Source organism: Balaenoptera physalus, assembly GCF_965194825.1.
Source record: "Balaenoptera physalus genome assembly, chromosome: X".
In the NCBI taxonomy this organism is placed as follows: Eukaryota; Metazoa; Chordata; class Mammalia; order Artiodactyla; family Balaenopteridae; genus Balaenoptera; species Balaenoptera physalus.
Window position 1 is genome coordinate 47,649,098 of NC_138903.1, and position 27,175 is coordinate 47,676,272.

Here is a 27,175-nt window from a genome sequence, read left to right on the forward strand (position 1 = left end):
ACTCAATTTTTTAAAAAGGCAAAGGACTTGAATAGACATTTCTCCAAAGAAGATATACAAATGGCCAATAAGCACATGGAAAGATACTCAACATTATTAGTCCTTAGGGAAATGCAAATCAAAACCACAATAAGATACCACTTTATACCCATTAGGATGCCTATTAACAAAAAATGGAAAATAAGTGTTGGTGAGGACGCTGAGAAATTGGAACCATCATACATTGCTGGAAGGAATGCAAAATGATGCAGCCACTATGGAAAAAATATAGTGGTTCTTCAAAAAATTAAATATATTATTACCGTATGATTCAGTAATTCTACTCCTAGGCATATACCAAAAAGAATTAAAAGCAGAGATTCAAGAAGATACTTGTTCACCAATGTTCATGCCGCATTATTCACAGTAGCCAAGAGGCAGAAATAACCCAAGTGTCCATTAACAGATGAACAGATAAACAAAATGTGGTGTGTGTGTGTATACACACACACACACACACACACACACGCACACAAAGGAAGAGTATTCAACCGTAAAAACAAAGGAAATTCTGATACATGCTATAACATGGATCAACCTTTAAACACTATGCTATGTGAAATAAGCTAGACGCAAAAGGACAAATATTTTATGATTCTACTTATATGAGGTACCTACATAGAAGTAGAGACAAAGTAGAATAGAGGTTGGCAGGGGTTGAGGGGAAAGGGAGTGGGGAGTTACTGTTTAATGGGCACAGAGTTTCTGTTTGCGATGATGAGAAAGTTCTGGAAATAGTGGTGATGGTTGTACAACAATGTGAATGTGCATAATGCCACTGAATTGTACATTTTAAAATGATTAAAATGGTGACTCTTAGGTTATTTATATTTTACCATAATTAAAATATAGAGGTATATAGATATAGCCTGTTGGCACAGACACCAAGAATGTTGTGTAATAAAGCTATAATTAAACAGGTTTTATCTTAGTGACTTTTTATATTTTCAGATATGCAACACTAAACTTAGATAACTAATAAAAATGGGAGACAGTCAGTGAAATGCTGGTGGAAATAATTTATAAAGGATCTATCACCTTATTAATCATAATCAATAAGGAGGTAAAAATCAAAATACTAACCGAGCAATTTGAGTCAGCAACTGTCCAAAGCTCAAATTAAAGGGAAAAGCTAAAACTAAAAGGAATTGTCCATAAGAAAAATACAAATTGTGATACAAATAAATCTAGAATACTATTTCTGGAACAAAAATAGCCCTATCAGCTTTACCGTTATCATGACACAGGACATTATGGACAAATAAAAAACATCTGGTGAATTGATGGTTAAATTTTTTCTTAAACTATCATAAAAAACCATTTAAGTACTTATGTGAAGGTGACAATGCAGGAAACTCTCTACTATCTACCAACTGTTAGAAGCAAGTTAACCTGGGAGGGGGGCCCAGTGACTGTTAAACTGATGGCTGAAGGTGATCTTGTCACAACACACACAGACAAACACAACCCAAATTTCGGTTCAAGGAAAATTCAGCACATGATATCAGTTTAAAATGGCAAACAAACAAACAAAAACAAAACAAAACAAAACAAAAAAAATGGCAAACAAGATTTAAAATGGCACTGATACACTTCACTCTAGTCAGTATGGTTTGGATTCCACTCAAAAGTCATACCCAGCATGATTCAAAGGTCAGAAAAAGACCCAGCGCAAGATAAGAGAAAAATTCATCCATCAGTTATGTCATTTCACTACATGTGCACCCACCTTTCAGATTTATTTTGACGAATACATCCCTCGATGATTTCTTTCACTTCAGGATCAGTGACTTTATTGAAACTGGCTGGTTTTATACCCTGGAGGAAGAAAAACGGTTTCTAGTCACAAATTAAGCAACTGAAAGCCCAAGCCAACATCATTACTAAAATAATGATTTTTTACCACTAAACCATATTCAAATTTTAAATGAGATAAATATATACATACAGTATAAGTTTAACAACTTTTTGACAAGGATTTTGTCATAGCTCTACAAATAACAGTGAAAAATTGTAAACGATCTAAATCTCTAATAACAGAGGTAATATTACATAAATTATGTGATATACATATATATGCATATGCTAATACATGGAAACTAAACGTGTTCTCATAGTAATTAATAACGTGGAGAATTCTCATGCTGCCACATTAAGTAGGAAAAAAATAGGATCCCAAAATGTACATACAGTATATCCCCAATTAGTAAAATATAATAAACAAGTATTTTTTTGAAATCAGAAAGATCAGTTATTAAAAAACACTTTTAGAAATTCTAAATAAGGGCTCCTCTATCGCAAACATTTCAAATCAATATTTCAAAGTCTTCTAGAATGGCTAGACACAATGAGCAATCAGTAAATATATATATAAAATATATATATTGTTATATATAAACTTTTGAGAAATCTATATTATGTTTATCCTTAAACAATACCAAAATATTGAGAGAACCTCAAGCTAATTATCAGGTTCTAGGAATTCAATATCAAATTAATGAGGTCCAGATAATTCAAAACGTTCTTATAATAACTGTTAGCTGCCTAAATCTACTTATTTTACATTCTGTTACCCTTAATTTATGGGTTTTTAGATTTAAAAAATAATACAAGAACATTGCCATCATTTAATAGAAAATTCAAAATTAAGCTATAAGCAGAAAGGTATAATAGAAAAATTATCATGGAATGAGGCAATCTAAGATCTAGTTCTGGGTCTTCACACTACCTCACAGAATACAGAATCAGAAAGCCAAGTACCATATCCTAGATAAATCTGGTGAGATTAGGAGTTAATTTGGGCCTCAAATTCAAGAAGCTTTAGTAGAGATGGAAATCTGAATTGTGATATGGCATTTCTGTGACCTGAATATAAAAGAATAAAATCACCATACAAAAAATGGAATTTTTTATTCTACTTATAGAAAAAGCCCTCTTGGGGCTTCCCTGGTGGCGCAGTGGTTGAGAATCTGCCTGCCAATGCAGGGGACACGGGTTCGAGCCCTGGTCTGGGAAGATCCCACATGCCGCGGAGCAACTGGGCCCGTGAGCCACAATTACTGAGCCTGCGCGTCTGGAACCTGTGCTCCGCAACAAGAAAGGCCGTGATAGTGAGAGGCCCGCGCACTGCGATGAAGAGTGGCCCCCACTTGCCGCGGCTGGAGAAGGCCCTCGCACAGAGGCGAGGACCCAACACAGCCATAAAAAAAAAAAAAAAAAAAAAACCAGGCAGCATGATGCCAAACCAGTGCCAGCCTGGGGGAAAAAGAAAAAAAGAAAAAGCCCTCTTTGACCTTTCCACTGATCTCTTACCCATTCCCCAGCCCTGGATAATTACTGCCTTTCTCTGCTCCTAGGTAAAAATAATTGGGGAGCTCCAACTTACAAAATCAAGTACAAACTCTTCTATTTGTGGTCGTACAATATATGGGCCCAAACTAAAAGGGCGTTCTAGCCCCATTTCTTTTTCTCAGCTGTTTATTATAGAAATTTTCAAACATACTCAAAAGTAGAAGTCCCATGTAATCATCACCAGTTTCAACAACAAGCATCATTCCTTAACCTGGTTTCGGCTATCTACTCCCACACCACTTTTATCCTGGAATATTTTAAAGCAAATACTAGGCATCATGTCATTTCACCCATAAAGTCTCCAGTTTCTATCTCTAACAGATATCATGTCATCATCCCATCTAAAATAATTATCAATAATTGCTTAATATCATCTAAAACCCAATCCATACTCAAATTTTCCAAATTGTCTAAATGAGGTGTTCTTACAAGTTGGTCTGTTCAAATCAGGAGCCAAACAAGGTCCATACATTACATGTATGGTGCAATGGAACTGGCTCATACCAGCTCACAAGAGCCAACTATTACATTTTCAGGAATTGTGCAAGCTGATTGTTAAATACATCCATTTATAAAATTTAAATTATATAAACTTACGATTAAATAAATTATATTAAGAGCTAAGGTAATAAATATTGAAAACACGACTCCTTGATTGTTTTACTACATTTTACTATTATTTATGCTCTTGCAGTTGTTTACATCTTTTGTATCCGTATGGTGGAAATACTATATGAGTGCCACTCTGCACCCTTTCTTAACCCTGCATTCAAGTAAGGTCACATTGGTGACTTGAAATCAGTCATGGTGGGAGCACTTACACCAAGGAAATTAGCAAATGCTAGAAATCAGTGCTTTTTCTTTTTCAGAGAATCAGTTGTTAAACATTTACCAGCTCATCACTACTTTAAGTCTCTTGTATTCTGTAACAGTCCCTTCCCCTTTTTTCTTTCAGGAAATTGATTTGTTGGAGAAACTAGGTCATTTGTCATATAGAATTCTGGATTTCTTATTGTCTCCCTAAACAAACCTCTAGAGTCAGACTTGAGGTCAAAATCCACCATTACTAGTAGCTGTGTGAACTTGGGCAGGTCACAACCTCTGATTCTCAGTCTCATCATTTCTAAACTGAAGATAGTGCCATCTTGTAGGAATATAAAGATAAAAACATGTGGCATATATTATATATTTAAAAATGGTACCTATTAGTATGTTACCTGAAACACTCTAACAATCTCTTTTGTGGCCTACCTTGAGCCACCCAACTGGATATGAAAGGACCTATTTTCAACAATCTTAACACTTTGCTTCTACCTCCCTTACTATACTCCTATCCTCTTATTTTTATAGTTATTTGTGAGTTTATATTATTGCCCTACTAAAAATGTAAGCTCTTTGTAGGTAGCAAACACTTCTTACTCATCTTTGCATTCCTTGTAATTTCTAATGCAAAAAATTACTCATAGCAGGGAACCAAATACTGTATCCATTGAATGCCACTTCATAATCAGGCTTTTAGAACTAGAAGAAATCTTCAAAACCATTTAGCCAATCTTTATTATGTAGCTTTGGAAAATAAGATCCATTTAATAAATATCTAAAAATTCTTTACAAACAAATGGATATAGATGATATATCTGTACATTTTCCCCAAAGATACTAATACAGAGCATTTTATATGACCCCATTTGAGTATAGGTATACAGCATAAATCTAAAGCTTATTTCATTACAATTATGTTAAATTTAGCACTGTTATATAGAACTAAACCAAAATTAGGTTTTTTGTTTGTTTTAATTTGGTTTTTTCTGTTTTTATTTTTGGTTGTGTTGGGTCTTCGTTGCTGTGCGTGGGCTTTCTCTAGTTGCGGTGAGCGGGGGCTACTCTTCATTGCAGTGCGCGGGCTTCTCATTGCAGTGGCTTCTCTTGTTGCGGAGCATAGGCGCTAGGCCCACGGGCTTCAGTAGTTGTGGCACGCGGGCTCTACAGCGCAGGCTCAGTAGCTGTGGCGCACAGGCTTAGCTGCTCCGTGGCATGTGAGATCTTCCTGGGCCAGGGATCGAACCCGTGTCCCCTGCATTGGCAGGCAGATTCTTAACCACTGAGCCACCAGGGAAGCCCCCAAATTAGGCTTTTTAAAATTAATTTTTATTGGAATATAGTTGCTTTACACCAAAATTAGGTTTGACTAAGTCGACTTCTAAGTTGACTTTACCATTAAATGTGGCAATTTGTGAAGTAAAAAGAATAAAGTTATACCTACACTAGTTACTTTACGGTATATTTGAGCTGCATTCTGGCACTCAGAATAAGGGTACTCCGAAGTAGCCATTTCTAGCATACACATTCCAAAAGCATAGACGTCCACAGATTCATCGTAGTGCTCTTCATACATCTCTGGGGCCATAAACTCAGGAGTGCCTACAAAATACCACAACCACATTTTTTTTAAAAAAAGAAAAATGTAGAGAATTCCCTGGCGGTCCAGTGGTTAGGACTCTGCGCTCTCACTGTCAAGGGCCGGGGCTCAGTCCCTGGTCATGGAACTAAGATCCCACAAGCCACGCAGTGTGACCAAAAAAAAAAAAAATGTATCCACCAAGATCACATTCCCTTTGCCATAAGGATTACCTGAGTTAATTTCTGCTCCCTAAAAGCATATATATATATATATATATATATATATATATATATATATATATATATATATATATATATATATATATATTATACATATAATATACATATATATACACATATAATTTCCTTAACTTAATTTCCTTAATTGTACTTAATGAAGTACAATTTGCAATGTTCAAAATTAGGTAATGATTACCAAAATCTGTTTTTATTTCTATCCTTGTTTTTAGTTATTTAAATTTTTCTGAAGTAGTAAATCCTCTTTCTTAAGTCCTCAGAACATTTCAATAATATTAAATACATCACAAAAGAAATACACTGGGATGTCTCTAAAATCAGTCAATATATAATAGATATTTCAAAGCAAATTCACATTCTAGACCAGGGGCCAGCAAACTTCTCTGTAAAGGGCCAAACAGTAAATATTTCAGGCTTTGTAGTCTACATGGGCTCTATCACAACTAATTAACTCTGACACTGTAGTGAAAAAGCAACCATAGACAATATGTAAATGAGTGGGTGTGGCTGTGTTACAACAAAACTTTATTTACAAAAATAGGCGGTGAAGCCAAATTTGGCCCATAGGCTGTGGTTTGCTGATCCCCGTTCTAGACATATACAATTTAAAAAATCTGTCTTTACACAACCAACAAACTATAAAATGTTAATCACCAATGACACTTTTAGCAAATGATGTGCGCATTAAGGTGGCTAGTCCCAGATCACCAATCTTCACAGATCCAGTGGGTCCCGTGATGAAAATATTGTCACACTTCAGATCCCGGTGAATAATAGGAGGAGTCCTAGTGTGCAAGAACTGCAACCCCTTTAAAATTTGCCTGCACCAGCTCCTTAAGACCTTTGGTTTCATGACTTTAAATCGTTTTAAGTACCTACACAAAGAAACAAAAACCACATGTAAACAAACATACCTAGCTTACTGTATGAGCACATTAGGGTAAATCATGTAAGCTAGCTGGTACTGTGTATATTATGATTGCCATCACTGAGTTATCTTCTATTGTCTGTTATGACAAAAAATTATTAAATCTAAAGCCTCATTCTTAGAGAAGACATCCTACTAAGTTTAGCATTTTTAATTCAAAACAAGAATCATTCTAATCAGAGTGACCTTTTGTGGAATGGCATCAAAAATTTAAAAACAAAGTCCTCTCTACTTCCTAATAGCTGCTTAAATACAGTCATCAGAGGGTTTAACTATGTAAAATTTTAGTGCAAAGATGCTAGGAAACAGAAAAAGTACATCACACATTTAATAATCACAAATAAGTGGTTATACCATCAAATGAAATACTGTAGTCAGAAACAAAACGATAGACTATAATTACATAGTACTGCTCACTAGATATGTGAATCTGGCCATGTCCCCAACCTTTCATCATCTTCTACAAAATGACATTATATTATCTCTATAATGATTTCTAATTCTAAAATTCTATGATATCCCACAAATATTAATTTCTCAACATTGTATTTTCTAACAAACTTCATTAACATCCAAATTTTTTAACCTGCCCTGAAATATAGTCACTAGATTCAGATTCTACAAATTCTTTAATCAAGTAGTGTTACTTTACAAACAACTTTTGCGACTCCTGAAAATTATTTCCAAATAAAACTCCATTGGCACTATCAGGGTCAACTTACGTCTTTAAGGTTCCTGATGTCATAAGTTCAGTCACTAATACAATACATTTCTTTCCTTTTAATATAGACTCCCAGGAATCATAGAATCGAACTATATTGGGATGTTGGAGACCCTTTAACATCTCTGCTTCTTCCTTGAACCTTTGCTGCTCAGCTTTGGTTAATTTCCGGTCCTAAAATGGAAGATCAAGTTCCAAATTAAAGTCTAGAAATTCTCTTGCACATTTCTAACACCATTCAAATGAGTGCTTTATTTTATTGTATGTATGTGTGTATGTATCTATTTTCACCTGTCAATTCTTTTCTCAGTACCTATAAAATCACTGATATTCTTTGTTAGGTAGTTACTTTGACTCCTCTCATACAGCAAAATGCAGCAGTTGTTACATTTCATAACTATGTTACAAACCTACCTGCATAATAAATCAATGCCTTGTAAAACAATATCTTTGATGTTAACTAAACTTTTGTGATAATCATTTCACTATATATATATATCTCAAATCATTATGTTGTATACCTTAAACTTCTACATTGTTATATGTCAATTATATCTCAATAAAACTGGAAAAATAAATAATAAATAGTAAATAAAATTTCCTTTGCTGGAAAAGAAAAACAGTATCTCAAAGTGAGAAAAAGTAAAAAATCAAAACAATAAGAAAGTTTCCCTAAGAAATCTCTGAATTTCCACATCTAAAGGATCTATAATGTCAGGGCAGAAATAATCAAAATGTTAGACACCTAGACATTCTGGTTAAATATCTGAATTGCCAACATATTTCCAGACAGAAGTATAAGGTTACCAACCAGTGAAAGACCAGGCAATGGACCTCTAATTTGCTACCTTAAATACTAGAAGTCAAAGGAGCAATGTTTATAGAATTCTGAGGGAGGACTGTGACCCTAAAATTCTGAACCCAGACAAGCTATCAATCGTTTATAAGGGAAAAATGCACATATTTCCATGAAAAGAGGGACACAGAAAGTATACCACACCATCTACCATTCCTGAAAATAGTACTCAAAGAATTTCAATTAAAATGTGGCCAAATAAAGCCATTAGAAAAGGAGGATGTAGCATACAATAAATAGTAAGAAACTTCCAATAATGCTTATTTAAAATGAAGCCTAAGTAATTGTGGCTAATATGGTTGGTAAAATTTTCTAAACAGTAATTAAAATAGAAGATATATGCAGTTGACCTTTGAACAACACAAGTTTGAACTCCACAGACCCACTTACACATGGATCTTTTTTTCAATAAATACTACAGTGCTACATGATAGGTGGTTGGTTGAATCCTTGGATGCGGAACTGCAGATATGGAAAGCCGACTATAAAGTTATCATGAATTTTCAACTGCTCAGGGCCAGCACCCGTAACCCCCACGTTGTTCAAAGGTCAACTGTAATGCAAAAAGGTAAGTCTGGAATTAAAATTCCAGATTATTTCATTAAAATCTAATAGAGAAGGAAGAATAAAAACAATTTCTGTCTTCTGCAAGGGGGAGCAAGAGAGAAAGGAGTGACAGAACTATTTTAAGCTTTGATGCTGATAGAGAAATAATCAAATATGCTAGTTAAAAATTTAGGTATGATTTCCATTTCAGGATGGTTGACAACATATTAAATTAATTCCCATCCCTTCCTAAACCCCACCAAAATGAAAAAAGAAATATATAAATAAATCCACAGTAGTGTTTGAAATATGAGAAGGGTTCAAACAAAAGATTTTTTTTTTTTTAGTGTCTGGACTGGGTCCTATCTGTAGACATTCAGATTTAATTGCTGCGGGGTGCGGCTCAGTCATCGGTATGTTGTTTTGTTTTTTTTTTAATTAATTAATCTATTTATTTATTTTTGTTGGCTGTGTTGGGTCCTCGCCTCCGTGCCAGGGCTTTCTCTAGTTGCGGCAAGCGGGGGCCACTCTTCATCGCGGTGAGCGGACCTCTCACTATCGCGGCCTCTCCCGTTGCAGAGCACAGGCTCCAGACGCGCAGGCTCAGCAACTGTGGCTCACGGGCCCAGTTGCTCTGCGGCACGTGGGATCTTCCCAGACCAGGGCCCGAACCCGTGTCCCCTGCATTGGCAGGCGGATTCCCAACCACTGCACCACCAGGGAAGCCCAAGATTTTTTTTAAGATAAAAAGTATATACCTTGATAGAATGGGGTTTTTTTATTTAATTATTTTTGGCTGTGTTGGGTCTTCTTTGCGGTGTGCAGGCTTCTCACTGCGGAGGCTTCTCTTGTCGCAGAGCACGGGCTCTAGAGCCCGTGGGCTTAGTTGCTCTGAGGCATGTGGGATCTTCCCAGACCAGGGATCGAACCCATGTCCCCTGCATTGGCAGGCGCATTCTTAACCACTGCGCCACCAGGGAAGTCCCTAGAATGTATTTTTATCAAACTCAAGAGAGTAGAAGAAATGGCAACTTGATAAAAGGAAAAGACTTCTGTTAAAAGAGGTTTTTTTAAGACCTCATAGTAACCCTAGTTAAGCAGCACACCAGAGCTCTGGCAATTTCATTTTTGGTTATTTACATTATTTCTTGATTTGTATAAGAAAATATGTAAAAGGATAGTCAGTTGCAGCATGGTCTGTAATTGTGAAAAATTAGAAATAATCAAAATGTCAATAACAAAGTTTATTACATGCCAAGCACTGTCCTAAATTTTTTTTTGTATATTAACACATTTAGTCCCTACAACAACCCTTTGAGATAGTCACTACTATTGTCATAGCCATTTTGCAAGTAAAGAAACTGAGGTTAAGGTGGTTAAGTAATCTGCCCAGGATCAAAATGGGTCACAGTATGCTAAACTTGGTTATAAACAAGTAACAGTTAAACGAATGAGCTAGATCTATGTGTACTAATGTGGATAGATCTCTAAGACCTACTGTTGAGTGAAAAAAAATGATCTGAAAGAAAATTTATAATACGATACTTTGTACATAAAAGAAGAACCATCCCGAACAATGCTATGCTTTCTAGTATATATTTAAATGTATTGAAAAAGGACTAGACAGATATACAAATGAATAACTGCAGTTATATCTGGAAAACTAGGGGGAGAAGACTGGCACAGAAGAGTCTTTTCTTCAGATAATGACCATTTAGTACACCCCATAGTCACTCAGTAATATCTTTTACTTTATTGAATATCTCTTATGTAAATATCTAAATTTTAGTCTTCTAAGACTTTACTTTTTAAATTTAACTTCTTAATCCATCTGGAATCCATTTCTGTACATGCAGTATTTTCATCTAGATGGTTAATCAGTTTTGCTAGCACCACTTAAACTATTCTTTTCTCATTGACTTGAAGAACATGTTTGTTGTATACTAAATTTCCAGCTACAATGGGTTCTGCTTCCTTCCACCAATCTGTCTATTCCTATGGCAGTAGCTTTCAGTATGTTTAATAACTGGTAAGACTAAGTCACTTTCCTATTCTTCATTATTTTCTTGGCTAATCTATTTATATTCCATAAAAAAATTAAGATCATTTTTTTCCATTAAAATAAAAGAGAATCAGGAATTCCCTGGCGGTCCACTGGTTAGGACTCTGCACACTCATTGCCAAGGGCCCGGGTTTGATCCCTGGTCGTGGAACTAAATCCCATAAGCTGCTCAGTGCAGCTTTACAATAGCAGCACTGTTTACAATAGCCAAGACATGGAAGCAACCTAAATGTCCATCAACAGATGAATGGATAAAGAAGATGTGGTACATACATACAATGGAATGTTACTTGGCCATTAAAAAGAATGAAGTTAGGGTTAGCTGTGACAAAGTGAGAGAGTGGCATGGACATATATACACTACCAAAAGTAAAATAGATAGCTAGTGGGAAGCAGCCGCATAGCACAGGGAGATCAGCTCGGTGCTTTGTGACCACCTAGAGGGGTGGGATAGGGAGGGTGAGAGGGAGGGAGACGCAAGAGGGAAGAGATATGGGAACATATGTATATGTATAACTGATTCACTTTGTTATAAAGCAGAAACTAACACACCATTGTCAAGCAATTATACTCCAATAAAGATGTTAAAAAAAAATAAAAATAAAAATAAATAAAAAGAATGAAGTAACGCCATCCGTGGCAACATGGATGGACCTGGAGATTGTCGTGCTGAGTGAAGTGGGTCAGACAGAGAGGGAGAAATATTGTATGATACCGCTTATATGCGGAATCTAAAAAAAAATGATAGAAATGAACTTACTTGCAAAGCGGAAACAGATTCACGGACTTAGCGAACTTGTGGTTGCCAGGAGGGAAGGATGGGGGGGAGGGATGATTAGAGAGTTTGGGACTGATGTGTACACAGTACTATATTTAAAATGGATGGCCAACGGGGACCTGCTGTATAGCACAGAGAACTCTGCTCAATATTATGTGGCGGCCTAATTGGGAAAGGAATTTGAAAAAGAATAGATACATGTATATGTGTAACTGAATCACTTTGTTGTGCAGCTGAAACTGGCACAATATTGTTAATCAACTATACTCCAATATAAAATAAAAAGTTTAAAAATAAATAAATAAATAAAATACAAAATAAAATAAAATAGAATCCCCTGGAATCTTAATTGGAAACATATATATAAAATTTTGGAGAAAACTGGCATCTAAAAACCATCTAAGAACATGGCTTTCCATTTGTCCAGAGCTTCAGTAAGATTTTTTTTTGTGCAGGGCGGGGGTTGGGAGAAAGAGCTGATAGTCTCTCAGCTTCTTTCTCCTGAGCCACATATTAAATTTTATTTTAAATTTTATATCTAGTAAAATTGACTCTTTTTGGTGTACAGTTTCATGAGTTTCAACAAATGCATAGTCATGTAACCACTGCCACAATTAAAATACAGAACAGTTCCATCACTCCCCCCAAAAAACTCCCTTGCACCATCCCTTTATAGTCAAACTCTCACCTCACCCTTAAATTCTAGAAACCACTGATCTGTTTATTATTCCTATAATTTTATCTTTTCTAGAAACTCTTATAAATGAGAAGAAAGCCTTTGAGCCTGGCATCTTTCACTTAGCATAATGTCTTTTAGATTTATCCTTATTTTGCAAGTATCAATAGTTTGTTGCTTTTAATTGTTGAATAGTATTCCACCTATGGATGAACCATAGTCGGCTTATCCATTCCCCAGATGAGGAGCATTTGGGTGATTTCAATTTTGAGTAATTACAAATAAAGCTACTATAAATATATTCATGTACACATCTTTGTGTGAACATAGGTTTTCTTGGGTAACTATCTCAAATAGGATTGATTGGTCATAAGGTATGCTTAACTTTATAAGAAAAAGACAGCAATATATGAGAGCTTCTCTGCATTCTTCATCCTCACCAACAGCTGGTACTGTCAGGTGGCTTTTCTGGTTTGGTTGGTTTTAGACATTCTAATAGTTGTACTGGAGTATGAGATTATGGTTTTAATTTCCTTTTCCTTAACAATATAATTTCCTTATTTAAAGCATCTTCTTACACACTTACTTGCCATATATCTATCTTCTTTGGTGAGATGTCTGTTCAAATCTTTAGCCCATTTTAAAATTGGGTTGTTTTACCTTGTTAAGTTTTGAGAGTTCTTTACAGATTCTGGACACAAGTCCTTTGTCACATATGTGATTTGAAAATATTCTCTGCCAGGGGACTTCCTGGTGGCGCAGTGGTTACGAACCTGCCTGCCAATGCAGGGGACACACGTTCGATCCCTGGTCTGGGAAGATTCCACATGCCGTGGAGCAACTAAGCCGGTGCACCACAACTACTGAGCCTGCGCTCTAGAGTCCACAAGCCACAACTACTGAAGCCTGTGTGCCTAGAGCCTGTGCTCTGCAACAAGAGAAGCCACCACAATGAGAAGCCCACACACCGCAATGAAGAGTAGACCCCTCTTGCCGCAACTAGAGAAAGCCCACGCGCAGCAATGAAAACCCAACGCAGCCAAAAATAAATAAATAAAATTAAATATTTAAAAAAGAAAATATTCTCTGCCAGTCTGTGGACTGTCTTTTCATTCTCTTAACGTGTCTTTCATAGAGCAAAATATTTTAATTTTGATGAAGTTCAATTTATTGATTTTTTTTCTTTGGATCATGATTTCGTTGTTATATCCAAGAACTCTCTGCCTAACCAAAATTTCAAAAAGATTTTCTCATATGTTTTCTTCTAGAAGTTTTAGTTTCTTGTTTTACTTTTTAGGTCTATAATTTATTTTGAGTTAAATTTTGTATAATGTATGAGATTTAGGTCAAGGTTCATTTTTTTGAATGTGTGTCCAGTTGTTCCTGCAGCTTTTGTTGAAAAGACCATCCTTTCTATGCCGAATTAACATTGCACCATTTTCCTTTTTAAAATCACTTGACCATATGTGTTTGGGTCTATTTCTGAACTCTATTCTGTTCCACTGATCTGTGTGTCTACCTTTTTGCCAATACCATACATGTATTATTACTATACCTTTAGAGTAAGTCTAGAAATCAGTTAACATGAATTCTTCAAACTTCTTCTTTATCAAAATTGTTTCAGCTATTCTAGTTCCTTGCCCTTCCTTATTAGTTTTAGAATCAGCCTGTCAACGTGTAAAAAAATTCCTGCTGGGATTCTGATATAATTCTTTTGAATTCCTAGGTCATATGGAGAGAATGAACATCTTAACAGCAGTGAGTCTTCCAACCAACCAATCCATTTATTTAGATCTTCGATTTCTTTTAACAGTGTTTTTTAGTTTTCAGCATACAGATTCTACACATACTTTGTTATTTATACTTAAGTATTTCATTTTTTGGCGCTACTGTAAATGGTACTTTTTAAAAATTGCAATTTCCAATTATTCCTTGCTACTGTAGGAGATATAATCGGTTATCACATGGTATGTGTCCTTTTGCAAATTATTTTGCTCAATATTACATTTTTTATATTTATGTATTTTGATATGTATAGTTCTAGTTTATTTAACTATTATATAGTATCTCATTAGACAGTTCTACCACAATTTAGCTATTCACCCATTGATGGGCATTTGGACTGATCCAAGTTTTCTTTATTATAAACAATTTTGCATCGCAAATTCTTGGGATGCTTCCTTGCCCTGGTATTAAGAGGGGGAAAAAATAGCTTAAATCCCCTTTCTACATCGTCTTACTAACTGGCCTATTTAACTTTTCTTCTTTTTCTCCTGTACATTTTGGGTTTATATTTTGATTAGGAGTAATCCATTACTTAAGATTTAAACTGTGTTATCAATGTGAAAGGTAGAATCTAGACAGCAGGTGTTACGAATGTTCTAAGATTTTCAACTTTGTTCTATATTTGAAATGTTTCATATGAAAATGTTAGGAAAATTTGTTGTCAAATGTGCATATCATATTCTCTTATAATTCTTTTAACTCTTCCAGAGCTGGCTATGTTGCATTTCTCATATCTTCTCTTATGTATTTTTTGCCCTCATATTTTCTTTCATCAGGTTTATTAATCATTTTACAGAGAGCCCAAAATATTAGAATTTCATATCTTTATATTTATAATTTTTGATTAATTTCTGTTATCTTTATTAATTCCCTCTTCCTTTATTTTGCTTTCTTTTACGGTTATTTCCCTAATGTCTTAAGATAGGTACTAAATTCCTTCTATCGGGTTGGCCACAGATTTGTCCAGTTTTTTCCATAAGATGGCTCTAGTAGCACTTAGTAGTCTTTAACTTCATTCAAAACAATTTTGTTAGATTGTATGTGACAGCTGTCATATCAGCGTGCGTTTAAACAAAGACATCAAAATTGGTGAATTTTTGTGTAGTAATTTTAATATTGAAGATGGAAGGAAAAAAGCAACATTTTTGGCATATTATACTTTATTATTTCAGGAAAGGTAAAAACGTAACCGAAATGCAAAAAACGATTGGTGCAGTGTATGGAGAAGGTGCTGTGACTGATCGAACGTGTCAAAAGTGGTTTGCGAAGTTTCGTGCTGGAGGGTTCTCACTGGACGATGTTCTACAGTTGGGTAGACCAGTTGAAGTTGATAGCCATCAAATCGAGACATTCATTGAGAACAATCAACGTTATACCGTGTGGGAGATAGCCGACATACTCAGAATATCCAAATCAAGCATTGAAAATCATTTGCACCAGCTTGGTTATGTGAATTCCTTTGATACTGTACAATAATGTGGAGCGGAAGAGATTGTGGGGCAAGCGAAATGAACCACCACCAACCACACCTAAGGCTGGTCTTCATCCAAAGAAGGTGATGTTATGTATATGGTAGGATTGGAAGGGAGTCCTCTATTATGAGCTCCTTCTGGAAAACCAAACGATTAATTCCAACAAGTACTGCTCCCAATTAGACCAACTGAAAGCAGCACTTGACGAAAAGCATCTGGAATTAGTCAACAGAAAACGCATAATCTTCCATCAGGATAACGCAAGACCACATGTTTCTTTGATGACCAGGCAAAACCTGTTACAGCTTGGCTGGGAAGTTCTGATTCATCTGCCGTATTCACCAGACATTGCACCTTCGGATTTCCATTTATTTCGGTCTTTACAAAATTCTCTTAATGGAAAAAATTTCCATTCCCTGGAAGACTGTAAAAGGCACCTGGAAGAGTTCTTTGCTCAAAAAGATAAAAAGTTTTGGGAAGACGGAATTATGAAGTTGCCTGAAAAATGGCAGAAGGTAGTAGAACAAAAGGGTGAATACGTTGTTCAATAAATTTCTTGGTGAAAATGAAAAATGTGTCTTTTATTTTTTCTTTAAAAACGAAGGTACTTTTTGGCCAACCCAACAGTTACTGTTCATTAATAATGAAGACATTTTAGCTGATAAATTTTCTTCTGGGTATAGCTTTTACAATGACCCACAAGTTTTGTTGCAATGTCTTCTTTTTCATTGCTTTCCAGGTAGTTTATACTTTGAGTTTTGATTTTCTCCTTGATCCAAACTTTATCTAGGAGTGTGATTTCTGATCTCCAATTAGTTAAGAGTTTTTTTGTTACTTGTTTCATTATTTATTTCTAATTTTATTGAGTAATGCAGAATATAAAATCTCATTTCTTTTAACTTAAGGTTTTCTTTGGGCCACATATTTAACCAACTTTTTTAGTGGCTTGTAGACCATAAAAATGTATATTCCCCATTTGGAAAATATAAGCCTCTATATATCCATCAAATGGAGTTTGTGGATTATATAATTCAGTTCCTCTATACTTATTCACTTTTCGTCTGCTTGATCTGCACCTGAAATTTCCTACTACAGCTATATGTTTATCCATTTTCCTTTAATCTATTAGAGGTTCTGAATTTAAAATATTAGCCAGAATCTTTTTGGTGCCTATAAGTCTTTATCACAGGTCTTTATCTTCTTAAACTGTGAAGTAAATAACTCTATAATACCCTGTTTAATGCTTTAAGTTTACTTTCTTTCTTCTATGATAGATATTAATATTGGTTGGTACTCCTGCAAGTGCAATCTGTCCACATTTGATATAGCAAAAGATATATTTAATTTTACTCCTTCCATCTTATTTTAGGTTCTTTATTTATTTTACTTTGCTGTTTCCTTTATTCCTGTTAACTGAAAAATATATCATATTAGTTGAGACACAGATGTAGAGAACAGACATATGGACACCAAGGGGGAAAAACTGCAGTGGGGTGGGGATGGTGGTGTGCTGAATTGGGCGATTGGGATTGACATGTATACACTGATGTGTATAAAATTGATGACTAACAAGAACCTGCAGTATAAAAACAAACAAACAAACAAAACAACTAATACTAAACTTTCATTGGGTTATTTGTATGGAAATATGTTAATATAAATGTTTCAGACATTACATGAAATTTCTAAAAATCTTATATGTTCTGGTATAATGTTATAAGTCATAATTCTAGTTATTACTTTAAAATGTATATCTCAGAAATAAAAAAAAAAGATTAACTATGAGTTGAACCTGGATGATGGATACAGAAGAGTTCATTATACTGCTATTTTTGTTTATATTTTATTGTTTTTATTGTTTTCTATAATAAAATGTTTTTAAAAATTAAAAAATAAAATATCATATTTTTTTCCTTTTTACTAGTGGTTAGCTTCCTTTTCCTGACACTCAAAATCAATCACTACTAAACTAGTTCAGCAAAGTTGCAAGATACAAAATCAACACTCAAAAATAAGTTGTGTTTCTAGAATATAAAGGGATATCCTGCATAAAGTTGGGAACCCCAAAGGGGATAGCACTGATGTAATGATTAATTATAAATAAATTCACCCTAATGAAAAAGGAAAAAAAATTGTGCTTCTATACACTAAAATAAATAATCCCAAAAGGAAATTAAGAAAATAATTCCATTTATAATAGCATCAAAAAGAATAAAATATCTAGGAAGAAACTTACCCAAGGAGGCAAAAGACTTGTAACACTTAAAACTATAAAACATTGCTAAAATTATAGAAGACATAAATAGAAACACATCCCATGTTTATGGATTGAAAACCTTAATACTGTTATGATGTCAATGCCAAAAGAGATCTGCAGATTCTATCAAAATCCCATTTTTTTGCAGAAATAAAAAAAAAAACCATCCTAAAAAACCCAGAAATTAAAAAAAAAAAACCCATCCTAAAATTCATACAGAATCTCAAGGGACCTCAAATAACCAAAACAATCTTGAAAAAAGAACAAAGTTGGAGTTCTGGACTTCAAAACTTACTACAAAGCTATAGTAATCAAAACACTGTGATACTGGCATAAAGATCAATGGAATAGACTATAGAGCTAGAAATAATCCCTCGTCAAATAGATGATTTTCTACAAGGGTGTCAAGATCATTCAATGGAGAAAGGATTGTCTCTTCACAAAAGGTTGGAGAAACTGAGTATCCATGTGCAAAAGAATGAAGAACTTATAAAAACAGAGAGCAGAATAGTGGTTACCCTTACCTTACACCATATACAAAAATTAACTCAAAATGCATCAAAGACCTAATAACCATAAGAGGTAAAATTATAAAACTTTTATAAGAAAACATAGGGGAAAAATCTTCATGACACTGGGTTTAGCAATGAATTTTTAAGTGAAAGCACACAGGCAACAAAAGGTAAAATATATAAATTGAACTTAATCAAAATTAAAAACTTGTGCATTAAAGGCACTATAAGACAGTGAAAAGGCAATCTACAGGATGGGAGAAAATATTTGCAACTAATAAAATAAACTAATAAAATCTAATGAGGGATAATACTCAGAATATATAAAGAACTCCTGTCACTAAACAACAACAGCCAACAACAATAACAACCCAATTCAAAAATTGGCAAAGGATTTGAATAGACATTTTTCCAAAACAGAAATACAAATGGTGAATAAGCACACAAAAAGAGGCTCAACATCTCTAGTCATTGGAGAAATGCAAATCAAATCCAGAATGAGATGCCACTTCACACCCATTAGGATGGCTATTAAAAAAACACACATACACACACAGAAAATAACAAATATTGGCAAAAATGTGGAGTAAATAGAACCCTTGTTCATAGCTGGCGGGAATGTAAAATGAACGCTATGGAAAACAGTATGGCAGTTCCTAAAAAACTGAAATATGATCCAGCAATCCCACTTTCTAGGTATATACCAAAAAGAATTGAAAGCAGGGATTTCAGCAGATATTTGTACACTAATATCATAGCAGTGTTATTCATAATAGCCAAAAGGTGGACACAATACAAATGTCCATCAATGGATGAATGGATAAAACAAGTGTGGTATATACATACAAGTTCAGTCTTAAAAAGGAATGAAATTCTTATACATGCTACAGTATGGATGAATCTTGAAAACATTATGCTAAGTGAGATAACCCAGACATAAAAGAACAAATATTGTATGATTCCACTTATATGAGATACATAGAATAGACAAATTCATAGAGACAGAAAGTAGAATAGTGGCTACCAGGGGATGGGAAGAGTGAGGAATGGGGAGTTGTTTTTTTTTTTTTTTTAACATAGTCATTGGAGTGCAATTGCTTTACAATGTTGTGTTAGTTTCTGCTGTATAACAAAGTGAATCAGCTATATGTATACATATATCCCCATATCCCCTCCCTTTTGCATCTCCCTCCCACCCTCCCTATCCCACCCCTCTAGGTGGTCACAAAGCACTGAGCTGATCTCCCTGTGCTATGCAGCTGCTTCCCACTAGCTATCTATTTTACATTTGGTAGTGTATATATGTCGATGCTACTCTCTTACTTTGTCCCAGCTTACCCTTCCCCCTCCCCGTGTCCTCAAGTCCATTCTCTACGTCTGCTTCTTTATTCCTGTCCTGCCCCTAAATTCATCAGAACCTTTTTTGTTTTTAGATTCCATATATATGTGTTAGTAAGTTTCTGACTTACTTCAGTCTGTATGACAGACTCTAGGTCCATCCACCTCACTACAAATAACTCAATTTCGTCTCTTTTTATGGCTGAGTAATATTCCATTGTATATATGTACCACATCTTTATCCATTCATCTGTCGATGGACACCTGAGTTATTGTTTCATGGGTACAGAGTTTCAGTTTGGGATGATGAAAAAGTTCTGGAACTGGGTGGTAGTGAGGGTGAACGTACTTAATGCCACTGAATTGTACACTTAAAATAGTTAAAATGGTAAATTTTATGTTATGTACATTTTGTCACAATAAAAATTTATTTTAAAAAAGAGTTAAGGAACTTATAGTATTTGTCTTTCTCTGGCATCTCACTGAGCACAATGCCTTAAAGGTCTTTCTATGTTGTCACAAATGGCAGGATTTCCTTCTTTCTCATGGCTGAATAATATTCCACTGTATACGTATACACATCACATCTACTTTACCCATTCTTCTGCTGACAGACACTTAGGTTATTGCCATATCTTGGCTACTGTGAATGCTGCAATGAACATGGGTATGCAGATATCCCTTCAAATTACAAATATCATACATTTATATGTGGAGTCTAAAAATCTGAACTTGTAAAATCAGAGTAGAATAGTGGTTACCAGGGGCTGAGGGGTAGGGGAATGTTATTTCAGGGTACAAACTTACAACTAGTAGAGAAATAAGTTCTAGAGATCTAATATACAGCATAGTGATTATAGTCAACAATACTGTATGGTAAACTTCAAAGTTCCTAATAGACTAAATCTTGGCTGTTCTCAACACAAAAAAGAAATGATAAATATGTGACATGCATGATAAAGGTGTTAACTAACGTTACTATAGTGATCATATTGCAATATATAAATGTATCAAACTAACAGTTGTACACCTTAAACTTACACATTGTATCTCAATTTTTTTTAAAGCCTGAAAAAAAAAAGAGTTAAGGAACTCAAAGAACAAAAGCAAGGAACAACAAACTTAGAAGAGAGCAAGTAAACAAGTAAAGTGTTTATGCTTTTCTAGCTAACCTAAAATGACTAATAAATCCTAAATGTCCCTGTAATTAGCTAGGAGTCATCCTCTCATGATAGATCAGCAGATCTACTCTGAAGAATAATGAATAAATTGTGATGCCTTCTGATTAAATTAGCAGAACACAAGTCTTTCATGTACCAAACTAAATTACTCCACTTTATCCTTTGATCCTATGGATCAAAAGTAGTCAGCATTAAGAGTAAACAGCTTTACAAAATTACAACTGCTGTCCCAGACATAATGCTGGAGGTAAAGTCCACTAAAAAGGTATGGCCAAGATCTTCAAAGGTCCACTTCTAATTCAGTGAGAGGAAAGTAAACCTGTCAAACTAGCACCAAAATCAGAGGAAAGTTTTCAGCTACTATAGTAATCCTCCTTTAAACACAGATAGATTGACACACAGACACACACACACACACTCTATTGTATTAATGATAACCACTTTGATAAGGTAATTTTCACATGTCGCCAATGAGTAGAGTTCGTACTCAAGAAAGGAGTGATGAACCGCAAAAGGCAAACTAGAGAGCAGTGATAGCTAATGGAGCTGACAGAGTCGGAAAATTATAGTCTACAAAAATGATCCCTAAATCTACTGTCTCCAGTAGTAAGGTCACCAAAAAATAGTATCAAATATCAATTTTTCAGTGTTACAAATATTAATTTATATGGCTGATAAATATAATAGAGGTCAAATACAAATTTACCAAACAGATTTTAACTTATCCACACTTCTTTAAAAAGAAATACTGTCCTCATGTTAACTAAACACTTAATCTATTATAATATACGGAATGCTAAAAATGTATGCAAAACCTTTCCTGAGACAAGGCACAATACCAACATGACTAACCTGCATATGTATTTATTCAAGATAAAAAGTATTTAGTTTCCAAAAGGTAAACTATGGCGTTATCAGCTATGTCTCTTAATGCAAACACCAACAATGAACTACAGAACCAGGTCAGAGGCTATGTGGATCTGTTTCTGCAAACGTGAAAAAAGGAAGAAATCATCAACATTGTTCTAAAAGCTGTATTATAAAATAACTTGTTCAAGTAAAGATGAATGCTATGAAGGCTTCAAAATGGTTCTTAAATATCAATGAATATTCTGGATAAATATGAGGTTACTCAGTATTTTATCACTAACATTTACTGAATACTCAAACATGTACCATGTGCTTTATAAGCATTATCTCTAATTCTCAACGTTTTATTTCTCAAGCTGAACAGTAGGTACACAATTTCCATTATGTTATTCTTTATTCTTTTTTTGGCTATCAGAAATATTTATTATATTTTTCTTTTTAAAAAAAGTGAAAAAGTAAAGCTCCAGAATGCTAAACTGCTTAGCTTGTCCAAGGTACCTAACTGGCACAGGCAAACTGGAACTTAGGTCTGCTGTATTATGAATCCCAAGTACTTCCTAGTTCAAAGCTCTGCCTCTCAGAAACAATATTCACAGTAATGACTACAGATACCTCATTCACAAACCACTTTCCATGGAGAGATATGTGTAAAACTAAATGAAATAAACACACACTAGGGTAATTATAATTTGTAAATGGTAACATCAAAGTATTAATCAAGAAATCAGCATATAATAATCACAGTTTGGCCATATGAGCATGTTAAAGCTTTTAGACCGCAATGGTATGTATTAATACCTAAAGAAAAGTGCTCATCGATGGTGGTAAAGATAACATATGGAAAGGGGGATGAACCACAGACATAACCAGGTTCACTTGTCTTCCAGTACTGTTGAACAAAGAGGATGTCCTCATCCAGTTAGGACCTGAGCATCCAGTTCATTCGGTCAGTATACTGTCTTAGCAGGACACACAGGAACATCTAGTACCTTTGTTCTGACACTGTACTTACTAAGCCAGCTTCTGATTATAATTTAGCTTCCCATGTATCTAACCTACAGACCAATTAGACCATATGACCTAACAACTATATCAGATAAAATTAATTCATTAATTCATTCTAAATTAATAAATTTCTGTCCTAAACCTAGGCATTTGAGTTAGCACAAGTCAGTCTCCCCAACGTGTCCAACCACCTCTGGACACTGACAAAAGGTGAAGGCCAGACATTGACCCATGGCAACACAACCATGAAACTGTTCCTCAGAGCCCCCAAGCCAGAGAGTGTCCTTAAATGACACCATTAACTAGTACCCTTTGAGCTTCAGCAGTTAAGTTTAATGTTAAGAACCTTATTTTACAGGAATGATGATTTCTCAGACTAGAGTCTCTGACGCTGGTCCTGAAGCCCAAAATTAAGTTCTAACTCATTTGGGGGGAAAAAAAGAATCTTATTTTAAAGTGTCCATTTAAGAAATCATTTGTTGTAAAATGGTTAAAAACATGAAAGAGTGATCTGCTCAAATAAGTAATGAGGAGGAAATTCTTAAATCATCTATGTAAGTGTTTTATATATACAATTGATGGACTATAAATCCTTACTCTACCCCTTTGGGAAAGTTACTTAATGTATCTAAACCTCACTTCTACCACCTGAAAACTAATCATCCCTACCTCATATAACTATTGCAAGATTAAATAAAATATTCAAATTAAGTACCTGCATAAGAACTCAATTAATACTAATTTTGATAAATGCAAAAGTGTATGACACCATTATTAATAACTTAAGATATACTAAAGTTCCTCAATGACAAATTTCCCCGATTGTTGGGTTTTCAGAAACTTAACAGTCATACTTAAGAAGAGACCACATAAAACTAAGAGGTAATTCTAATTAATAAATGTAGAAGGAATGTGGGAAATAGGAAATAACCATTAGAACACCAGAGTAATAATTATTACAGGAAAAATACACCAATGGATGCCAAAATAATAAGGGAAAGTTTGAGGAGAAACAGATATTTGCATAGTCTCAAAGTATCTATTCCCAAGATATTTATTAATCTACAAAGGGAAAATATTAATTTACAATAAAGAATACCTATCAGGGGCTTCCCCGGTGGCGCAGTGGTTGAGAATCTGCCTGCCAATGCAGGGGACACGGGTTCGAGCCCTGGTCCGGGAAGATCCCACATGCCGCGGAGCAACTAGGCCCGTGAGCCACAACTACTGAGCCTGCGCGACTGGAGCCTGTGCTCCGCAATAAGAGAGGCCGCGATAGTGAGAGGCCCGCGCAGCGCGATGAAGAGTGGCCCCCGCTTGCCGCAACTAGAGAAAGCCCTGGCACAGAAACGAAGACCCAACACGGCCCAAAATAAATAAATAAATAAATAAATAAATTTAAAATAATACAGACATACATTAAAAAAAAAAAAAGAATACCTATCAGACACCACCCTAACCAAATGATGAAGGTTATCATAACCAGTAATCCATATCGACATCATGTACCCCCTGCTATGATGCACTGAGAAGGGTACATCATTTCTATGGTATTCTTGCCAAAATTTACAGCCTAAATCTAATCATGTGAAAACATAAGACAAACCCAAATTAAGGAACACTCTACAAACTAACTGAGCAGTACTCATTAAAAGTTCAAGATCATGAAAAAAAAAGAAAAAAAAGGTCAAGATCATGAAAAACAAAGATTGAAGAACTGTCACAGATTGGAAGAGACTAAAGGGACATAACTACATGCAATGTGGGATCCTGAACTGGATCATACCATTGAAAAAAGAACACCAGTAGGAAAACTGGTGAAATCCAAACAAGTTCTGTACTTTAGTTAATAGTACTGTAGTAATACTAATTTCTTAAGTTTTGATAAATGTTCTCTGATTAAAATATTAGCATAAGGGAAAATTGAGTGAAGGACATACAGGAACTTCTATACTATCTTTGCAACTATTCTGTTAGTAGCAAATTATCTCAAAATAAAAAAGAAAACTAAGTAGTAAAGGAGTAGTATCCATGTTGCTTGCTATTCCCAACCCTACCATTTCTTTCAAACAAATCTATATTTAACAGCCCTTTCATCTTTTCACTAATTCCAATCTCCAAGCCTTCTTCTTACTGACTATAAACTCCCTCTACTGTAAGCTTTATGAAAATGGTGCCTGTGTCTGCTTTTTATCCCCATTACGTCCCTAGCACTTAGCACAGTTCTGGTACACTGTAGGTACTGAATATTTATTTGTTGAATGAATGAACAAATGAATGAATGATAGCTATGTGTACTGTATTCATTTCCTATTGCTGCTATAACAAATTACCACAAATTTAGTGGCTTAAAACAACACAAATTTATTATCTTCCAATTGTAGAGATCAAAAATCCAAATGAGTCTCTCTCAACTAAAATCAAGGTGTTGGCAAGGCTGTGTTCCTTCTGTACGCTCTAGGGAAGAATCTGTTTCCTTGCCTTTCCCAGCTTTTAGAGGTTGCCCACATTCCTATCACTCCAACCTCAGCTTCCATTGTCAGATCTCCTTCTGACTAATGGCCATCCTTCCTCTCAAAAGGACCCTTGTGGGACTTCCCTGGTGGTCCAGTGGTAAAGAATCCGCCTTCCAATGCAGGGGACGTGGGTTCGATCCCTGGTCGGGGAACTAAGATGATCCCACATGCTGCAGGGCAACTAAGCCTGTGCAGCACAACTACTGAGCTCGCGCACGTCAACGAGAGAGCCCGCATGCCACAAACTACAGAGCCCACACACCCTGGAGCCCGCACACCACAAACTACAGAGCCCACACACCCTGGAGCCCATGCGCCACAACTAGAGAGAGAAAAACCCGCACATCACAACTAAAGAGAAGCCCGCACGGCGCAAGGAAAGATCCCGCGTGCCGCAACTAAGACCCAACGCAGCCAAATAAATAAATAAATATTTTTTTAAAAAAAGGATCCTTGTGATTACACTGGGCCTACCCAGATAATCCAGGATAATCTACCTATCACAAGACCTTTAATTTAATTGTAGCTGCAAAATCCATTTTGCAATGTTACGTAACATATTTATAGGTTCCAGGGATTAGGACATGAACATCTTTGGGGCGCAATTATTCATTCAGCCAACTAGATGTATCAATTTGTTATCTATCAAGAGATAGTTAGCTCAAAACTAACTCATTGAACTAACTGGGGAAATTAATGGTATTTCCCAGACCAAGCCTGTCTCCTGCCACTCTCACCCTTTGTCACTTTATGAAAACATCTGTCTTTGGTTTATACTTAATAAAGTTATGTGACTAGCTTTTAAACAAAGAAACTAGAACATATGTAGTTAAGCAAGTTTTATCCCTCCTCCCTTCGATGTAATCATTCTTTGCCTATGAGAGTATTGCACTTTGAGGGCTGGGTCTGATGAAGACAGTGGGAAATTAAAACTGAATAACACTATTTAGGGTGTGCTTATATGTAATGAAGCATTTTCTTCTGTAGCTCTAACAGAATCTGGAATCAATTCCAAGAGGGTCATAACAAAAATATTTTAAGAGCAAAAATATCCCAGAGTGAATACTTTAGACAACAATATTTATTCAGAAACAGAAATTCTAGCATATATTTTTAATTACTTTTTCCTTTATTGGAAATTCAGCTATTTTCACATTATTATCTAATTCTAATTTCACAATTAAATATAGGTCTGCCTAAAAATATACTTCTCCCCAAAGTGTTTTTATTTGATAAATGAAAATAAAACAGAAACAAGTTCCTCCACAATTTTGATAAGGTACTTTAGGCATGGAAGTACAGATCTTTAAACTGTTACTTCTACTGCATTGCTTGTAATATATTCACTACCATAAACAAAGTGTATTAGAATGCTCACTCAACACATCAACTTGCTACAGTCAACTATGTCTTTTTTTAAATCTTTCTTTTCAGTGCCATTTTTGGTTCAGTTCAGAGACTATAGCTGACTTGTTAGACGTCTAGCTGTTAGATGTTACTTAAAGAAGGCCTGTTTAATTACCTTGAAAGGCATACAATCACAGAATTGACCCCACAGTGAAGCTTATTACAAGCACACTCAAATACATTTTAGAAACAGTCAAATAACAAAAAATTTTATATA

The 27,175-nt window shown here is 35.1% G+C and overlaps 1 protein-coding gene across 11 annotated transcripts in view; it reads right to left on the reverse strand.

The window, feature by feature from the left end:
- The window catches only part of WNK3 (WNK lysine deficient protein kinase 3), a 398,421-nt gene that overhangs the window by 346,151 nt on the left and 25,095 nt on the right, over positions 1-27,175 (reverse strand). For all 11 annotated transcript variants that reach the window (XR_014258450.1, XM_082445069.1, XM_082445070.1 and 8 more), the window contains 4 exons: positions 7,699-7,871; positions 6,703-6,923; positions 5,654-5,811; positions 1,769-1,857 (listed from right to left, as the gene is read on the reverse strand). Coding sequence is in view for 10 of the 11 variants with exons in the window: in XM_082445069.1 (XP_082301195.1) it covers positions 1,769-1,857; positions 5,654-5,811; positions 6,703-6,923; positions 7,699-7,871 (641 nt within the window). In the remaining variant the exon portion in view is untranslated. The remainder of the gene's footprint in view (positions 1-1,768; positions 1,858-5,653; positions 5,812-6,702; positions 6,924-7,698; positions 7,872-27,175) is intronic.